The sequence below is a fragment of the Diceros bicornis genome, chromosome 8 (assembly GCF_020826845.1).
Source record: "Diceros bicornis minor isolate mBicDic1 chromosome 8, mDicBic1.mat.cur, whole genome shotgun sequence".
NCBI classification, from domain to species: Eukaryota; Metazoa; Chordata; class Mammalia; order Perissodactyla; family Rhinocerotidae; genus Diceros; species Diceros bicornis.
This window is the reverse complement of record NC_080747.1, coordinates 36,289,665-36,310,657: the sequence shown is the minus strand read 5'-3', so window position 1 is coordinate 36,310,657 and position 20,993 is coordinate 36,289,665. Positions and strand designations below refer to the sequence as shown.

Here is a 20,993-nt window from a genome sequence, read left to right as displayed (position 1 = left end):
GGTTTTTATATCCTAAAATTCTGTAATATTTTTTCACTTCTCTCCGTCACCACCACTACCACCACTACTAAGACTTTACTCTAGTGTGTCCTCTCATCTAGGAAACAAGGGAAAGCTTCTAGTTGCTGTTGCCCTTTCTGCCTACACACAGTCCCCTCCCAAGCCATTCCTTGCTCGTTTCAGGGTGATGGGTACAAAATACAAATTTGATCTTGTTCCCTATCTCCTCTCTGACTTAAATTGTTTTGCTGTCCTCTCTTCTTTTACTAAACAAGTGCTAAATTTCTTTATAGTGCCTTATAAGAATTTGAATGGTCTGCAGCCTCTGTGGTTCAACTTGGGGCACACTCCATCAGTGCTGCCTTTATTTAGTTCTTACAGCTTTTCCTGCTTCCATGCAAATGGATCCTTACACGTGCTCTTAGTTCTTGCTCCCCTCTTCCCTAGTCATCCAGTACCTCCCGTGATTTCTTTACTTTCACGATCCCTTCCTGAGAGAAGCCCTTCTTTTACATTTTGGAAAATGTAACTTCCAAAAATATGCTATCATGATATCAGTTAACACAGCTCTTATTGTAGTTATAATTCTGCATTATTTTGTGTAATGTTTAAATGAATATCCGTCTTCAGCATTACATAAATTAAACATCCTTGTACATTCTCCATATTTTTCCCATTGTCTAGCAAGATGTCTTCCATGTATTGGCTCTTAATAAACACTTCTTAAATGTATGAATCAATGAATTAATGAGCTCATTTTCATTTTTGTTGGAGTGTAATCTTGACAAATTCTTTCAGTGAGGATTTACGGATGGTAAAATGTTTGAGTGTCTTCACAAGTAACCTCTACATTTGAATGCTAAAGTGACTGGAGATAGCTCTCTAACTTCAAACGATTTTTCCTAAAATTTTCAAAGGTTTTGACTCATGGTCTCCTAGAAATCAGAGTGGTTAGTGAAATTTTCAAGCTCAAACTTTTCCTTAATCTTTTGTCTGTAGGATACTTTATTTTCCTCTGCAAGTTTTTAGGATTCTCTCTTTTCCCTTGGAATTTTCAAAATTTACCAAGAAGCATTTGGGCATGGCTTTTTTTTTGTTTTTTAGTTTACATTGCTTGAAACTTTCAGTCTGAAAGTTATGCCTATTATAGACTATGAACGTTTTTCTTCTATAATTTCTTTTGTTATTATTGCCACTGCTTTCACTCTAATCTTTCTTTTTAGGAACTCCTGTTAGTTAGATATGGACACGCTGGATTGATTCTCATTTCATACTTACCTACGTATCATTTTGCTGCAAATTCTAAGAAATTTCCGTGACATTTTATTCCAGATTATTAATTTGATTTTTAGCCATGTTCTTCTGTGTGTTCATTTTATCACTTATTTTTCTTTTTCAGTAAAATATTTAGGTCCCAAGAAATATTATTTATTAGTTGTCAACTCTTTAAAGATTTAATATTCTCTCATTTCTCTCTGAGGATTCTAAGTAGAATTTTTAAAATTCTCTTCTATTCCCTAACTATCTCTATTTGTTCCCGCAAAAATCTTTTTGTTGTTTATCCAAGTCCTTCTCTTTAATGCTCTTGTTTATTTAAAATGTCTATTCATTTTTTTTTCTGTTTATATTAATGAATGAATGGCTAAGTTGCTTAGTGTAGGTAGATGGCATGGGTTTAACTCAGCAGATTTTCAGATCTCTTTCTCCAACAGGATATTTTAGTGCCTGGGCTCTACCTCACTGGGGAGAAGGGGTAGTATGTCTTGACTGGATGACCTTATTTTAGAATGCATTGATATTTAGCTGGTATGTAGACTGAGGCCATCCCAACTACACATACATAGTACCCACCTCTCACCTGCAGTCAAATCAAGGAGAGATTTCTGTTAGTTTGTCTTTTGACTGGGTAGATCACCTTTCTTCTTTACAACCCCATCCACCTCCTCACCTATGGCAGAGATCTGGAATTACCTCAAATCCCTGCTCCTTCATCCACTGAAGGAATTATCCTTGGAAATTTAGTTGACTCTCTTTAGAGAACAGTTGTATTTTTGTCCTGGGATCTGTGCCTCTGCTGCCTTCTACTTAGTGAAATGGACCAACCCAGCCATATAAACAAGGCCAAGGCTTCTGACAACTGACCCAAGATTCCTTCCATCTCTTTTTATTAGTTTACTCTGGGCTTTGAGTTTCGCTAAATCATTCTTTATTTTTTATTTTTTCCTGTCAGTGTCTTAAGCTAATGTTTTTTCTACTCTTCTTTACACTGATTCCATGTGCTTTCTGTCATCCAGAATTTTCCCAATATCTGTTCTGTTCAGGATGGCTTTCTTGTTTTCTAGCACTGTCAAGGATTTAGCTCATTTGTTCTCTTTTTCTCTCCTACTTCCCCACCACCCCTACCATAACATTTTAAAAGGGTTTTATAAGAGATTGAGAAATACAAAAAAATGGCCTGCCGTCTTGATTCAATCTCCTTCATTTCTTTTTCTGTCTCTTCTAGACTATATTACATTAGGGAAGAATATGTTCTGTAGTCTTTATAGCATCAAGCATGAGTCCATATTCCCTGGTGATTTTCTATAAATATAGTACTAATAAAAGTGATGTGCATTTAATTCATTTTTCCTTATAATTACTTTGAGATCTCTAGAATGCATGGTGCTAAAAGGTAATATATACATTTTTTTTTTGCTGAGGAAGTTTAGCCCTGAGCTAACATCTGTAGCCAATCATCCTCATTTTTTGCTTGAGGAAGATTAGCCCTGAGCTAACATTTGTGCCAGTTTTCCTCTACTTTATATGTGAGTTGCTGCCACAGCATGGCTGACAAGTGGTGTAGGTCCATGCCTAGGATCCAAACCTGTGAACCTGGGCTGCCAAAGTGGAACACCCTGAACTTAACAACAATGCCACGGGGCCAGCCCCAGTAATATTTTTAATAAAACTTGTATTGCCAAAAATTGAATTATGAAGTAATATTTTGTTATTAATAATAAGTGTTTAAAGGCTAGACCAATTTTAACACATAATACTGAAGATTTTAATTATAAAGTTTCACTCTAGTTATATGCATATTTTTAGTAATGTAAACAAAAAGGGTAAACTGACAGAACAAGACCAATGAAAAACAAACATTAACAATTATCTTTTGCTCTTTGATCTACAAAATCAGAATCTTCTCAGTCTTGTATATGATCTTTGGCCTTGATCTTACAATTTTGCAAGCAAAATTGTTCACAACACCTTAAAGGTAAATGGAGCAGCCAGCCATTCAAGGAAAGGAGTTATGAGTCTTTAATCATTAATTAAACATATTTTCTTGTACTTCTCTAATGCTGATATACAGTCACAATAGTATTAAAATCAATTATACTGTAAATCATAATTCCCAATTAATTAGTGATCTTTATATACATTCCTTGTAACTGAGTAATTATAGCTCTAGTTTAGTTCTTTGTTGTGGAAATCTTTGCCCTAAAAGGAATGCATATATTTGAATTTTTCCTTCGAATTGTACATAATTTGTCTAAGTAAGTTTTGTAAAGTGAACAAATAGTGACCACCCCAGATTACTTTCACCGAACTACTTAACGTCAAAGCAGAATATTTGTTTCTGTGAATCCTGTGTTCTCAGCATTTCATGGAGAGTTATTCAGTATGCATCACTCTGGGAGCATCTTCTATTACTAATGCTTCGTATATATCTGTCTATCTTCAAGCTTTTAATGAATGACCATTAACATATCTTGTAATTAAACATGGTTTTTCAAAAGTATTCCCAGGGCAAATTCCTCCTTTACGTAGCTATTTTGATTGATCCCTGTGGAAGGTGTTAGCAGTGCATCTTTTTATCTTGTAATGGTTTCATTAGCACTACTTCTCCACTTTTATTATTTAAGGCTTTAATGTCAGAAAGGAAGATTGATGTTACTACTGCCATTGAAATATTAGGTTTAGACTAAAGTGCCCTATAAAGTGACATGAAAAGTTCAAGGCATCTCAACCCTGACAGAATCTACTAATTATTTAATTAGGCTCTGAAAGCTCTTAGCAGAAATTTCTGACCTTATGTCAGAACCTTTCCTGATCAAGAGGTACACATCATTGAAAGGTTCAGTCTAAAAGGTGCCTTATTGTACAAATGTAATTCTGATATTTTGGAAATTCTAGTACCTGACAAGTCATGAGTCCTAAGATAATTCCCTCATCCTTTCTGTTCCTTCTCTGCTATAATTCTACATCTTCTTATCTATTTTCCAAATTATATTCACCCTATAAATTTTATAGTAGAAGTCATATCTTAAATATATAATTTTCCTTTAAACCGTACTTGCTTCTTGACCTGTGCCTATCCAGTTAATGTAAAAGAACCTTTTGTTATTGGTCTGAATTCACAACAACATGCATTTCAGAGGATATTGCAACATAAGCATTTGTTTTGAAATGGGAAAAATCTTAAGTTTGATAAGCAGAGATTGCCTGGTTAAAGTGCTTTGATCACAAGGAACTGAGTTAAAAAGCACAGTTCACGTTTTCATACGTTTAGTCAATTTAATTTATTTTTTGTTAAAATAGCTAGATAGGGTATAAAATAATACTATATTGCAAATTAATCTAAAGAAATTCTAACACTCAGGTATAGTTAAGCACTTTTATCCCAAACCTTTTACAGATATGCATCTCAGTTTAATCTTAATAGGGCTTGAAATTCATGAGCAATTGTAGCTCTAGTTTAGGATTTCAGGGAAGCTGGTTTAAACACCATTTTCAGGATTTCTGAAACTCAGCATAAGCTCTGATGTCTGACAAATCTCCATCTGAATCCTGTCTCTGCCACTTCCAAATGGGACCCCATCAAGTTACATAACCTCCCCAAGCCTCAGTTTCCTCATGTTTAAAATAGGCATAATAGGTGCCTACTTTATAAAGTTATTGTGAGATGTAAATGAGATGCTACTTAGCATGTTGCCTGGCCCGTAGTAAGTGTTCAGTAAACGTACAATATTATTACAGCCTTGGGCTCACTTGGTAAAATATAAACTAAGTAAAACTGTCCTGGTTGCGTTACAAGGTTTGTTTCTCTAAGCTCATGATCTCCTTTAACTAGTGGCTACACAGGAAAAGATAACACCATCACATCTTGCTCTGGAAGGGTGTGAAACACTTATTTTATTACAAAACATCTTGATTTCTGTATTTAACCACACTTCCACCATAAAGTGTGTATATATTGGCTTTGTGTGAGTGTGTGTGTGTGTATGTGTGTGTGTATCTTTATGTTGACCTTGCGCTATCTACTTCTTAAAACATACCTTTTCCCTCAGGACACAGGAATGGATGAGGAGCTTAGTCTAGGACAATCATAGTGCCTTCCCTACCCTGGTCACAAGTTCTAAGGCCGAGATGGGGGCACATGGCCCTGTTAGTAGAATAGAAGTAAATCTCTGGGATTCCTTAAATTGTATATATTGCTATTATAATGATTTACTCATAAATACACGCTAATTATGTTTTTTTCTGCCTAACTCCCTCTAAATTTCCCTAGCTTTTCTGATCAGTAACTTAAAATGTGCACTAAAAAAATTAAGTTTATGCATGAAGCATTAAATATTAGAGTTCTCTAATGAGAAATACAACCAATACATCGTTCAACTTGCTTTGGGAAGAAAGGTTTCAGTTATATTTCAAGGTTATTCGCATCTAATAAAATATCTAAACAGGTTTAGGAAAAGGATTTTTCTGATTAAATTAATATTTTAATTGGTCTAAAATACTTATCTGACAGTTGGTGCTGGCCAGAGGGATTACTGAGTCAGACACCCAAACATTCCTAAGACTCCCTTTCAGCTCTCATTCTCTTCTACTGTAGTTGGCAGTATGGTAGCTGACAGACTAGTCACCTGCAGTCATATCTGAGAGCTTTTTGGCTAGACATGTAAAGGCCTTCTCTTTCTTTCCCTTCATCAACAATTTAAAGTATCCCAGGGATTTCCTGTTATTGAACTACCCAGATTACTTGCCTCTCAACCCTCATCCTTGCCTTAGATTATGGGGCTGGGTTGGTAAGGTATTATGATTTGCCCAGTCTAGGTTATAAATCCACTCCTGTAGCCTGGGGCTTGGAGTCTGTTACATAAGATAGTCAGGGGCACCAAGTATATTCTCAGACACACATATACACAGCCAATAAAGAATTTACTCCATATATGTAAATATGGTACAAAACAGAAATCAGCCTATCATTTGCATAGGTGAAGAGTTGAAGACAAGAATACATGTGGTATTTAGGATGATATTAATGTCTCCAATTTGGCCTGAATAGAGGATGGGAGTAATAGAAAATGAGTTTTGAAGTTTAAACTGGGACAACACCATGGAAAGTCTTGTTTCGTGGGCTAAGAGATTTGGATATGTTTCTGAAAGCCATTGACATTCTCTGAGAACAGGTACTACAATAAAAGCTATGTTTCAGTGATACGTAGCTGGGATCTTAGTGTGGATAGCAGGAGGTAGAGATTAGAGATAAAGAGATCTCTAGAAGGTCATGGCAATAGATTCAGTAAGAGGATAGGAAGTCATTGCAATAGGTTCAGTAAGAGTTACTGAGGATCATAATTGTGAGGGTGAAGACTTAAGATGAGGGAAATTATTGAGACATTATCTAAGGACACTCAATAGGATTGGGTAGCTGTTCATATGAGGAGGGAAGCAATAGAGGGGTAGGAATAGGAGTAATGAAGATGACTCCAAGATTTCAAACCTAGGTAATTAAAAAGATCATGATGCTTTTATAACATAGAAAACATAGGAGGAGGAACTGGTTTATAGGGAAAGAATGGTGAGGTAATTTTTTGGCATATGGTATTTGAAGTTTAGGAGATGTTCAGAATCACAGTGCTTGGAGCTTCAAGGAATGATCAGCTGCTAGACATGTGTGTGGAATCAGTTATAGATAAGAGACAGCTCTGTGATTACATATATATATATATATACAATGTGTGTATGTGGAGGGGAGAAGTGTCTGAGTGTGTGTGTCTGTGTGTGTGTGTAGAAAGAGAGACAAGAGTGTATTGTGGGAACAGATGTGATGTGAGGAAACTATAAACCTCATTATGCAAATAATGGTTGATCTATATAATTGGGGAAAAACTTCAACTAGAAATGATAACTGTTTTCCAAAATTTTAAGGGCTATTAGTTGAAAAAGAAATAGGATTACAGTCTGGCAGAGACTGCAAGAGATTGTATTTTAATAGAGAAACAAAGATCCTATCATTCAGTTCCAATATCATATAGTTATTAAGAATAAATATTATGTTCACAGATATAAGACACCGTAAGTCAACATCTACCAAGGGCCAGATATTAGACTAAGTAAACTTGTATTCATTTCCAATGGCTGCTGTAACAAATTAACACAAATTTGGTGACTTAAAACAACACAAATGTATTCTCTTACAGTTCCAGAAGCCTGAAGTCTGAAATCAGTTTCACTGGGATGAAATCAGGGTGTCAGCGGGGCCACACTGCCTCCAGAGTTTCTAGGGGAAAGTCTGTTGCTTGTGTCTTCCAGCTTCTGTGGCTGCCGGCACTCTGTGATTTTAGCAGCATCACTCCAATCTCTGACTCAGTAGCCACATTGCCTCCTCCTCCTCTATGTATATCAAATCTCCCTCCAACTCCTTCTTGTAAGGATGCCTGTGACCGAATTCAGGGCCCAGCCAGATAATCTAGAATAATTTCGCCATCTCAAAATCCTTAATCACATCTGCAGAGACTTTGTCTATATATATATATATAAATGACATTTACAGGTTCCAGAGATTGAGACCTGATACTTTTTCTGAGACCACTTTTCAGCTACTATAAGGCTCTTTCTCATACATATCTTTACTTAAAGCAACTCTAGGAGGGAGTTACCATACTTTTAACCCCTCTTAGGCAGAATAGGAAAACGAGTCTTAAAGACACATTTTGGCATCCAGATAGTAGATGTCAAAACTTCACTTCAGGCACAGTTTTGCTACTTGTTCAAAGACTGAGCATTTTTGTTGTTGTTGTCACATGACATGAAATTAAACTCTACTGTGAGCATATATGCTTCCATTTTTCACTCATTGTAGTGATTCTGTACCAATTTGCCTCCATAATAAGCAGACTTCTATAAATCTCGATGTAAAAAGAAGTGGCACTTACATTAAATAGTATGGCAGCTCTAAGAAGTTGCCTCTTGCTGACTGTTGTTGGAAGTACTTGAAAACGCTTGTTGGTAGGCAGGCACCCAAGATCTGAAGAGATCAGACAAATAAAAACCTCTTCAACTCTGACTTTCTGCCTATAATCGCTACTGCTCCTGGAACCCAAGAGTATTAGCCTGTTTTTGCCTCCTCGCAACCTCTGCCCCCGCCATTGTCATCGAGAGTTTTTCTCGGGCCTGAGACAGCTGCTTAGTATTTTATAACAGGCAACGATAATGTACAACCAGCATGGTTTTATGTTCATATAAATTTGTTATACACAGCATGTCATAAGTGCGCCCCCAACCTGTATTTACAGAGCGCTTTTTTTTCCTCCCAGAGCTATCAGAGGTGTTGTAGATGCAACCTCTTATTAATCCTTGCCGAGCAGCATGTAGGTGTTATGATCCACGGTTTACAGATGTGGAACAAGCAAGAGTAGGCTTGTGCTCACAAATTTGAAAACCAGATAAATCATCCCTCTCATACAGTATATACCTGTGCAAAAGAAGGCCAGTAGAAGGTGGCCACCTAAGGATGTGGAAAAGAACTCTGACAGTATCGATTAAGGAATGGTTGCTTTGGAAGTGAGAACCTGAGATTGAGCAGGTCCTAATTCCAGGCTCCAAAATAAGCCTGCGCATCTTTATGGAGTTTTGCTTTTTGGGTTTTTTTTTGTTTTTGTTTTAAACACAAAAATGGTGATTGTGCCACAGGATCCTAGTTCTCATGAATGAAGTGTGGGATTAGTTTTAAATGTAGACCTCTTGCAAGGTGTCTGTAACCATTTTGCATGTGACAGGGCTTCTGAAGGGACAAGCGAACACATAAATACCTTTTCTACTAGAAATATTTAGGTGCAAACATGAGGTACCATCACGTAAGTGATGTAGAATTCTTCCGCAGAGTAAAACAAATTGTTTTTCCTTATTATTTATGGTTCCCACGTACTTTTTGTTTCTCTTTAATAACCTAAAAGAGATAATATAGGGACCTTCCCGAAGGAATATTTTCACTAACTAGAGAGATGGTGAAGCCCTTCTTATGGCTCACTGCAAAAGCCTCATCTCCTTTTCCCTCCCTTTTTCTTTGTTTTTGTTACATCCTGTAAGCTTAGTTATGCTTGGGTTGATTTTTTTTTTTTTTAGTTAAACAAAAACAAAAAAGAAAAACGAACTTCTTTGGGCATAAAACAATTCCCTATGTGCTTTGACATTCTTTTGTAGATAATACCAATTTCATTTAATTCAGTTCAATAAACAGTTACCAAATTGTTATGAGCCTAGTCGTGAGTGTGGTGCTCCAGAAAATACAAAGATAAAAAGAAAGAACCTCTGTTCAATAGTGAATAACATAGTTTGTATGTGTGTTTGTGTGTGGGTTTTGTGGGGCAGAACACAGGGATGAAAGTTAAAATTAGTGCAGAAATAAACTATTAAGACAGAATAGTCTCAGTACTTTGAGATAGATTCAAACAAACAGCTATGGGTCACTAAGAGAGTAAGAAATCATATCCAAATGTGAGAATGGAAGGTTTTATGCTGAAAGCATCCTTTGGAACAGGCTTTGAAGGGTATGTAGCAAGGAAGGAATATAGTCCAGAGGGAGGGAAATAGGCATGGATAAAGTAAGGTGTTTACCAGAAACAACAAATGTATTTTGGCCGCTCTATGGAGAGCACTGCAAGATGGGCTGGGATAATCATTTGGATCACATGGAGGACAGTCCTCAATGCCAAATGTGGTATTCAAATTTCCTTGTGTGCAGAGGAACTATTTAGAACGTTTTTGTGCAAACGATATACCTGATGGAATTAGACTTTAGAAATATTTACTTAGCAATGGCGTGGAAAATAGTTTGAAATGGTGCTCAAGTGGAGCCAGAGAACTGGCTAAGAGACACAATAAGAAAGAACGATAAACCTGTTGTAGAGTTTTAAAGTTATAAGGTGAAAATGGGAACAGAAATGAAGGGGTACATTCAAGAGCCCCTGTAAGGGTAGAATTAATAAGATCTGGAAAGTAATTGGAAATAAAAGATGAATCCACTGGGTAGCCAAAGGTGACCTTGGATATCATCTACAGAGATAACTAATAGGAAGACACAGATTTATAGAATGGGAGGAAGGCACTAAGATTACTTTTAAAAACCTCCTCCCATATCTGTTTCATTAAACATATATTTTCTCTCACATTTTTTCCTAATGCTACATTTCCTTATTCACTTTATTAGTATTTTTGATTCAATGATAAAAATAATCAGGCTCCTGACCTGTCTGAGTGATGAAAGGAAACATAATACGCAGTCTCTGCCCTCATGGAAATTATAACCTTTTTGAGGAAGATAGGACACCAGATGTGTGCCTTTGGGATGGACAACTGTGTGGGGATGGTGGGAGCATTCTTACTACTCTGCGAATATTTAGTAACAAAAAAGTTAGTGAATGCTAAGTACTGATTGAATGATACAGTCAATAGTGTATACTATAGAAATTCAGAGGAGTGCAGGTCATTTTATTGATTTGGTTAAGCAGTTACTCTGATCGAGGGTTCACGGTAGGCTAGAAAGGCACAGTTTCTGCCTTCAAGACATTTACTCTTTTTGACTGGGAGACACATTATAAATAAATAAGTACAATATAACGTTAACAGGTACAAGAGAATCAGAAGAGCGGGTTAGTGGCCAGTCATGTCAGTATGAAAAAAGGAATACCACGACGTTTCTCTTTTCAAATTACACTTCTTTACTTTTCTTTTCTCTTTTATTCCCCTTATCCATAAAAGTGGTTAAGTAATGATAGTAAAGATTATAGAAAACACAAATAAATGTTTAATTTTTCTCATATAAAAATTAACTTTTATTCATTTAAATAGCCTTTTTACCCTAAGATGAACGCATCTCCTATATGACCTTTAAGGTTCAATTTATTGTGAGAATTTAACTAGTAAATTAAAAACGATCCCCCATTCCTTAGCTCACTCCAGTCACAATTGACACCAGCTCTCTCCTTCATGTCCTGTGCAAACTTTAGCCTGAACTACTTGATATCAGGGACTGTGTGAGTGTGTGTGTGTGTGTCCGTCCCCTTATAACTAACACTATCCCTGGTACATAGCAGGTGCACAACAAAGGTTTATCAAATCAACATGGAGATTTTTCCCTTTTGACTCAACCACGTAATACTTAGAGGCATGTGGTGCTAATAGTGAAGATGGATCAGTTCATTCTGTTCAAGTACCACATAACCATTTACACACCATTGAATTTAGTACTATTAAAGGGTAATATCTCTTCTGGGAATTGTACCTGTTGCAGACACATTTTACATATTCAGTCTTTTTTTGTCATCACTAGCCAGGTAAAGAGATTAAAATAAAAGATGTTTTCAAGTGTGCAGTTGTGCACCTAGACTTCATTTGGAAATGCTTATGTATTCAAAGAAAAAGTATGTAAGTCCTCTTATTGGACGTGCCCACACACAAAACTACTCAGATGTCATGTGCCTTTTATAAAGACGAAAGCATTAACGTTTAGTTTCTGTACTACACTATCTACCCAAATGACTTGGAAAAGCTAGCATTTCCTCCTTTTTATATCAGTGTAATAAAACCCAATGAAATTAATTGAAAGCCCTATTTTGCCCAATTTTACAAGTTTTGGCCGATTGTGATACCAATTTGTTTTATTTTGTTTAATGTAATGCTTTTACTATTGCTTTTAATTCACACATTTTAATAACTTAGAACTTTTGTGTTTTATTTTCTCAAATAAGTTCTTTTTTGGACATGAAAATCTAATACTTAATAGCCTCAAATCTATTATAGAGAACTTTACAGCAAAATTGCTTTGATGTACGTTACCTCCTTTCTTCTTATAGCCATGTGACTAGATGTTGCTATTCTTATTTCATTTTTAATAGATAAAATACTGAGGCCTAAAGAGGCTTAGAGTCTTTCTTGCAATTCATATGTTTGTAGGTATCACGTGCAGAGCCAAAATTAGAATGGAAGTATTTGGATTCCTTAATCAGTACTCTCAATATTCAAATGAACAAATATGCCATACTATGGCCAAATAGCACTGGATATTTATGCTGAATAATAATAATTAACATTTTGAGTATGTATACATGCCAGGCACATCCTAAGTACTTTATATGTGTTAGATTATTTAATCTTTGCTACAACTCTATGAGGTTTAAACATGGAAAACAGGCCTCAAGAACATAAGTAACTTGCCCAAGAAAACACACCTCGTAAGTTGTTGAACTAGGGTGCTAGCCCACCCAGTCTCCACTGTGTTGCCTTAAGCATCATTCTTATTGCTGACATTTCAATGACAAGAATAGATTAAATGAAACAAAGGTAAGTTGATAATATCTTCTAGGACTATACTTCCTATCAATAAACTTACAGAAAGTTATCTTTTAACCTTGTAGTTCTGTGAAGTACTTTGGTGGAAATTGAATTTCTTTCCCCATTCTAAGAGGTAATTTCTATGGTAACTCTTTAATGTTTTATATTTAATTAGAATTTTATAGCCGGGAAAATCTCTTCCTATTCATTATGTTATATAGAATAACAGAATTTTATAACATAAAAGAACATAGGGGCCAACTCCCAAATTTTAACCAACAAGGACCAAATATTAGAGAGGTTATGTGACCAGCACAAAGTACTTGCTTAAAATGGCTAAGCCAAGGTCAAAACCAGATCTTCCAAAGTTATTCCCACATTGAAGAAAAATGTGAGCATAATAAATGAATATAATGTGTGTGTGTGTATACTGACTGTTCTTTAAAAAAGTAATAGTGGCGAGGCATGACTTAGGTAGTTGGCTTGAAAGTCTCCTAGGTAAGGCTATAATTCCCCCTGAAAGATGATCGACTCTCGATGAAAATTCTAGTCTATTTAATGGCAAATAGCCGAATGAAAAATGGAAGATTTAATTGTCTAAATACTGGAAAGTTATTAGGTGTACATATGTATTGGACACTTTTAAATAATTAACTCCTTTTAAAGTTAGGTCTTAAATAGGTATGAGACTTGCTGATTCACTCATTCGTTGCTTACTCTTTAATAATTAGTGAGTTTCTTCATGTGATGGAAGAAAGCCTAGCTGATAAGACCACCAAATCACATTCCATTTTCTTTTCTTATACTAAGTCTGATTGGTGCTCTGACTCACAGGGCAAAATGCTTTGGGCAAGATCATTTAGGTGTATATTTGATTCTATTACTAGTTGAAGAGACACAGAGAAGTTTCTGACTGTCATGATGTTCCCATATATGCAGGACTTAGTGTTATTTAAAATATCATTCATGTTGTGCTTAAGGCATTTCAAGTGGCTTTGGATCATTGAACGGAATGATGTAAAATTAAAGTTTTAAATTATCCCTAGAAGCCTACAATTAGCAGACATCCACAAAAAGACTAGGTAACTAGAGTAAATCATTATTTCCTCCGAATTCATTTATTTTTCTTAAATTTCATATCTAAAAAACACATAAATCATTTTATTATTGTATTTTAGTTCCAGTTCAGATCCACTCATATCAGTAATTATTTAAAGGCGGAGAAGATATTTGCAAACCATACATCTGATAAGGGCTTAATCTCCAAAATATATAAAGAACTCATGCATCTCAACAACAAAAAAACTAACAACCCAATTAAAAAATGGGCAAAAGACCTGAACAGACATTTCTCCAAAGAAGATATACAGATGGCCAACAGACACATGAAAAGATGTTCAAAATCACTATCAGGGAAATGCAAATCAAAACTACAATGAGATATCACCTCACGCCCGTCAGAATGGCTATAATTAACAAGACAGGAAACAACATGTGTTGGAGAGGATGTGGAGAGAAGGGAACTCTCATACACTGCTGGTGGGAGTGCAAACTGGTGCAGCCACTATGGAAAACAGTATGGAGATTCCTCAAAAAATCAAGGATAGAACTACCATATGATCCAGCTATTCCACTGTTGGGTATTTATCCAAAGAACTTGAAAACACCAATTTGCAAAGGTACATGCACCCCTGTGTTCATTGCAGCGTTATTCACAATAGAGGGAGAAGGTCAAGTACCGTATGATTTCCTTCATTAAGTAGTAGATAATAACAACAATAAACAAACACATAGGGACAGAGATTGGATTGGTGGTTACCAGAGGGGAAGGGGGGAGGGAGGAGGGTGAAAGGGATAATTCGGTACATGTGTGTGGTGATGGGTTGTAATTAGTATTTTGGTGGTGAACATGATGTAATCTATGCAGAAATAGAAGTACAATGATGTACACCTGAAACTTTTACAATGTTATAAACCAATGTTACTGCAATAAACAAAAGATTAAAAAATAAATAAATAAATAAATAAAAATAAAGTGCGCTTAATCAAATAGCAATAATAATAAATATATTACATATCATCAAAAATTCTGACATAAATCAAAAGAGACTATTACTTATCCCTAATTATTTATACAGAGAACTGTCATATTATTCTATACATTCAAAAGTGTAGACAAAATAAAGTTAAACATTTTACCTTAAGTCATAATATAAACATTTGAACTTATTTCGTCTCCTGATTGGGAGTCCACCTTGCCCAAAGATAGCTTGTTAAATGGGAGTATGTAGTGAAAAATAAAAGTGTATACTTGTTAATTCTTGTTAATATCTGTACCTTTTTTAAGTTCTTAAAAAAAAAGAAGCTCTTAAAATCATGGTAAATTCAGGTACCCACTCCTTTTTTTTAAAAATAGAGTTTAAATTCTGCAGTGGGAGATATTCTAAAGTGCCCCATGTGTTTTAAACACTTTATGTTATAAAATACAATAAAATATACCATATTTCAGACCACCTTCAGATGCATCTTATTTGACATTCCAGGTGGGGGTGGGGTGGGAAGGGAGAGATACAGGTGATAAAAAGAGTGACAAAGAAAATGGAGAAAGAATTGGGGTGGGGGGAAGCTAGTCTCAAATAGGGCCCATTTGGTGTGACATGCATCTTAGCTTGTCTTTCCAGAAAATTATGGAGACCCTTGGCCACACATGTGCAATCTTTTTCCCTGCACCTTTTTGCCCTCCCCCACTTGTGGTTAAGTAGAGTAAGCCTGTGAGCCTCCCCAGAACAGAGAGTTCGTCCTACTCATCTTTGCAGCTCCTCTAGATCCTAGCACAGTGCCTGGAACATAGTGGTACTCAGTACAATTGCATTGGCTAAACTGATTTGTGCCTTCTTCAGAAAAGTCTTCCTTGATCTTCTATCTTACACTACAAGAGCAATTCATTTCCATCACACATATGTTGCATTCTATTTTATTGTGGAGTTTCTTCCTGTATGTGTGTGTGTGTGTTGAGAAGGGGGGAGGAGGCTTATTTCCATAAGTAAATTTCAATGTCATTGGGGATAACTGTATATAATTTATTTAGCTAATGCATGGACTTTCTATAACTGCGTATCCTCCCTAGTATATGTCATTAAGCATTTTTTTCCCCAGTGAATAAAAACAGCATGAAGCATTTGCTTTGGTGGTACCTAGTATCCTCCTTCTGTCTTCCACTCTGATGTTATTATTTTTCTGCCTGGGTATCTCTATCTAGCACTCTATTCCCCTGCCTATTAACAGGAAATGATTTCTCATCATTCATTTATCCTTGAATAAAATTGATTTTCCCAGGTATTTGCAGCTTAATCCTTTAGTCGTTATTGGGAATGAAAATCACAGATTCCTCTGTAGGGATTTCTGGTTAAAGTAATGCAGAAGATTGACAGAAAGGGTAAAAAACGTTTATTGACATGCTGTGTTGTACTAGGCTGGTGGGCATCATCCTAGCTTGGGATCTCATTCAGCCATAAAGATAATTAGATAAACATGTGCTGCACCTCCTCCACCACCTTGACCTCCACAGAAACACACACATACCAACCCTTCAGCAAACTTAAAAATCTCCAGAGATGGGACTGAACATCTGTACATTAAAAAAAAAATTACAATGTACTCTTCTTGTTGAGAATCATTGTACTAAACCCTTCTGTATGGTATTTCATTTAATCTCAAAATAACCCTATGAAGAAAGTACTACTACCTCATTTTATGGATAAGGAAACTGACGCCTAAAGGGTCTAAGTATTTTGCTCAAGGCCACAAGACTATTTGCCAGAGAGCTAGAATTTCATTCCAGGTCAATATTATCGCCACTAAAATCTGGTGCCACGAAAAATTGATCCTACAAGTAACACCTCTCTAGTCAATGGAGAGGATGGTTGGTGATCAGTGTGGGCATATCCGTCAGGGCCCTGGAAGAAAAGGGAGGTACATCCAATTGGGTAATTTGAGAAAAGTTGAATATTGACAGTTTACAACAGTGTGGCAAATACTCTCATGCTAGTTACAGTGGACAGGGTTAACACCTGTAGGCCTGAAGATGTGAGTCTCAGTTTGATGGAATCTGGAGAGAGGGGAGGGAGAGAGTGGGGAAAAGTGAGAGGGAGGTGGAGAGAGCTGCCAGACAGGTCTGTGCTTCTTGGTTCAGGGATGCAACTGGATCACAGAAATACTGAAGGAGAATGGGGGAGTAAGGGCATGGTCTTGCCAGTGTTTGTCATTGGCTGATCCAACTGGAAGCCAGAAGGCAAGAGAGCCTAAGGATATAGTTTGTGCCCATCAACCACTAAGGACAGAGGGTAGAGAATGGATTTCAGTAAGTCAGCAAGGAGTTAGAGGTGCATGTTCTCCACCACCACCCCTCGGATTTACCCCCATTCTCTCTTACAATGAATGAAAATGGCAGGGGCTTAAAAAAACTGTTTGTTTTTGTTTTCTTTAATCCACGGTTTTAGAAGCAAATGCTTCTAAAATGTATTAGTGCACTTTCTTACTAAGCATTCATAAGCATCAGCATTTGTTCTAGCTTTGCTGTATTGCAGACAAAGTAAGTATGAAATATTGGTTAAGACCTTCCCTCAAATATGTACATATTCTTTAAGGTTTTTGGGTTTTTTTGTTTGTTTGTTTTTGGTTAGATTAATTGAGGTATAGTTTAGATAAAGAAAAACTCATCTATTTTAGCTATGCAATTCTGTTAGTTTTCACACATATATATACTCCTGTAACTAACGCTACAGTCAAGATATAGAATATTTTCATTATTCCAAAAAGTTATAAAGCTTTTTTAAATCTTTAATCTCACTCAACTAAATGTTTGGTATCAACTTTTATTTCTTATGATTTTAAATAGGAAAATTGGTGATAGCACCCAACAGTGTGTTGCCCTTAATAGGTGCTTTATGAAAGGTATTTTTGTTGGTTTGTTTCCCTCACCTTTCTAAGTAAAATAAACTACGCAGATTGGTTATTAACTCATTTCCTATATAGTAAACTGAGCAAAGGTTCACAATCTTGGCTACACATGGAAACCACCTGGATCTATTAAATGGCCCGACAGCAGGGTAGCATCTCATTAAAACAGGATGTCTGGAGTTAAGACCAAGGCATCAATAATCTAGGCAATTCCAATATGTGACTAAGGTTGAAACCCTATGAATTAGACCAGTTGTTCTCAACTCTAGCTGCACAGAAGAATGCTCTGGGCAATTGCTTTAAAATACTGATGCCTTTCCCCCCATTGTGATTTATATAACTTGTTCATAAAAGTTGACTACAAAAAAAATAAGATTTGGGTAACTTATATTTCTGAATGTTTGCGCTCCAGTTAATCAAAGTTTTATTATACTTCTGGGTATGTGTGGTACTCAATAAATGTTAAATGGAGGTTCTAATCCCACGGCAGAGTCAAGGAGAATAAAATATGCTCCCTCTTGGAAATAAACTGTTTGTGTATTTGAAATAATTATCTTGGCAAACTATCACTTTCTGAAAATTGTCCTCCTAGGTAATTTACATCAAGTGGTAAGCCTTGTATTTTAAGAGAATACTATATTTCAACTATATTTTTTCACCATAATGTTATGGACATATATGTCTTAGAGCACTTTCGTAATTCTCTCCAGGGAAATAGACAGGAAACAAGATTAAGAGACTGAGGATAAGATTTAAACCAGCCTCTCACTTGGAGACATAAATGATGCTATTGCACTTCTGGGCCTGGAGAATACTACTACTTTGTAAAATAGAGTAATGGTACTTTCTGCTTTTGTAATGGCAAAATATATACACAAAGGGCACTTAGTGCCAATAGCTAGAACACACATGAATTGTCTAATGAAACAGTTATGGGACTAGCAAAATATTTACATATGATATCTTTTTCAGATTTCAGGAACTCGTAACTAAAATAACAAAAATCTTCTTTTTAGCATAAAGTTATCAATGACCTATTATGGCAGAAATGCTCATTAAGCAAACCTCCTAGACTTTATGGTTCTAAATAATTAATATGCATGCTACATGTTTCGGTGTACACTAATGGCACTAGGTGTTGTATTTAATCCCTCAACTATAAACTAGTGCAATAAACAGCACTTTTCTTAAGATAATTGTTCTTGGTTTAAAACAGAAAATATAAAGTTTATTTAATTTGACCTTCTCACTTCTTATTCAATCGTTCTACTCCTTTTTTCCTTTTAGGACCACCTCAGAAAATAGTATCACCTAAACAAGAACATGAAGATAGGAAACATGACAAGGTCACAGATAAAGGAAGTGAAAGTGGGACTTCCTGTAATGAGCTCTCCACCTCCAGTTGTGACAGCCACTCAGAGGCGAGCACTCCCCAGGACAACCCACCCAGTGCCCAGCAGGCAACAGCTCACCAACCTAACACCTTAACATTGGATCGCCCTTCCAAAAAAGCACCTGTGCAGTGGATGCCCCCACCAGACAAACGCAGAAACAGTGAACTCTTTCAGACACTCATCAGCAAGTCCCGGGAAACAAATCTTTCCAAAAAGAAAGTCTGTGAGAAGCTAAGTGTGGAAGAAGAAATGAAAAAGTGTATTCAGGATTTTAAAAAAATCCACATTCCAGATTATTTCCCAGAGCGCAAACGCCAGTGGCAGTCTGAACTGTTACAGAAGTATGGGTTGTAGTAATTATCACATTCCTGCAGTATTTCAATGACGTTCAATGTTTACTACAATGTCACCGCCTGACTGTGTCCTAACAATGGTCAGTGTGATTCTCGCTGCTCTTCCTTTTAGTGAACAGTGGATGTGGGACAGTATTTTCTTTCATTCCTTTTTGTTGTTGTTGTTTTTTAGAAATATGACTAAACAAAAGAAATCCAATAAATGTTGAATCAAAATGGTATACCTGATCAAACCATTTTGCGAGAATGAAAGTAAAAATATGCATGATCGAGAAACTTAGAATCTTGATTTTTGAACTGTGGTCAACTGGATATGTTTGTCATTTTATAACTTAGCAAAAACAAATCAGCATATCACTCCAACTGAAATGACGGTATGGATGAAGCAACATCAAGTAAAATGTTAGATGATGGTTTTGGGGACTCAAATCCAAAACTGTTTAAATGTTAATGCAATAAATCAAGTATTATTTTTGCATGAGCACAATGTTACAAATAAATCACAAGACATAGGGAAGATCTGTTTGTTGCTTGGAAAGAAAAAAAATTATTAAAAAAATAAAGCAAAAAAATGTTTTAGGGAAAGCCTATAAATGTAAGCTCTCTAGGAGATTGAATTTTCTTTGTTCTGGATCTGTGATTTTTTTTGTGTATGTGTATGGTGTTCTGTATGTTAAGATGGTGTAAATATGCCTTATATGGTTGTGTTATGGCACTGACATTCATCTATTAATGCTAGTCATGATTATTTCTGTGAAATGAGTCCTTACATCAGGCTGTGAAAATTGGTATAATGATGCTCTGAAAGATCCTATTATCATATTAATCAAAATAATTGAGGGAAATGGTAAAGAGCTTTATGTATTTATTAAAAAAAGAAAATATAGTACGGTTCCTGGATTTTTATTGACTCTTCTTTAAAATTATTCAATTGTTACATTGTCTTCAATTTCCTTTAAAATTCCAAGCTAGAGTATGATATGTTCAGCCTTAATGTTGACATGTTAGAGTTTAAACATAATTCAAAATGGAGATAGAGTCAGATCCAGATAGCCTTGGGTTTGATTAACAAACCCTCAGCCCACGAGAGAAAAAGACTTCATCTGAGATTGCAGTAAAATTTTATTTTAGCTGACAACCAGATTGAAAGCCTCTCCAAAAACAATTGGAAAGATACTTCTTACAAATTAAGAGAGAAAATGTCAACAGCAAGCTAAAAGGTCAGCCTGAATGACAAGAGATTTCTTCCTGGTTGCATATATGAAAACAAGCTTTCTTATCATAAGCCACACAATTTTTGCCTCACTATCTATACAGAAAGAAATACATAATATCATGAAATCTCGCTAAAGAATAGGCTGGGAGAGGGTAAAAATATCTTCAAGAATTATAAAGCTTAATCCCCTCTGTGGTTAGTTGAAATAGAAATTGAGCAGCACCTGTGGTATCATTTCTTTCAGAATAATATAGGGAGATAAGCATTATTAACTCAAAGTTTAAAAAATCTATGTTTATTTTTGGATGTACTATTATATAAAATACCATCTACAGTGGAGTATTAAAAAAAACCCAGATATATGATTTACCTTGAATTATCTATCCAGCTTTAGGAAAGAGCTATTTTCAAGTTCTGCATGTCATTTTAGGAAGGTTGGCAGTCCCAACATGGCTTGATGTAGCTGCAACACACCGG

The 20,993-nt window shown here is 35.9% G+C and overlaps 1 protein-coding gene across 1 annotated transcript in view; it reads left to right on the top strand.

The window, feature by feature from the left end:
• The window catches only part of KCTD8 (potassium channel tetramerization domain containing 8), a 257,355-nt gene extending 237,898 nt beyond the window's left edge, over positions 1-19,457 (top strand). Inside the window, exon 2 of the mRNA XM_058546984.1 lies at positions 18,841-19,457. Coding sequence (XP_058402967.1) covers positions 18,841-19,301 — 461 coding nt within the window. The 3' untranslated portion in view covers positions 19,302-19,457. The remainder of the gene's footprint in view (positions 1-18,840) is intronic.
• Positions 19,458-20,993: the final 1,536 nt, after the last annotated feature.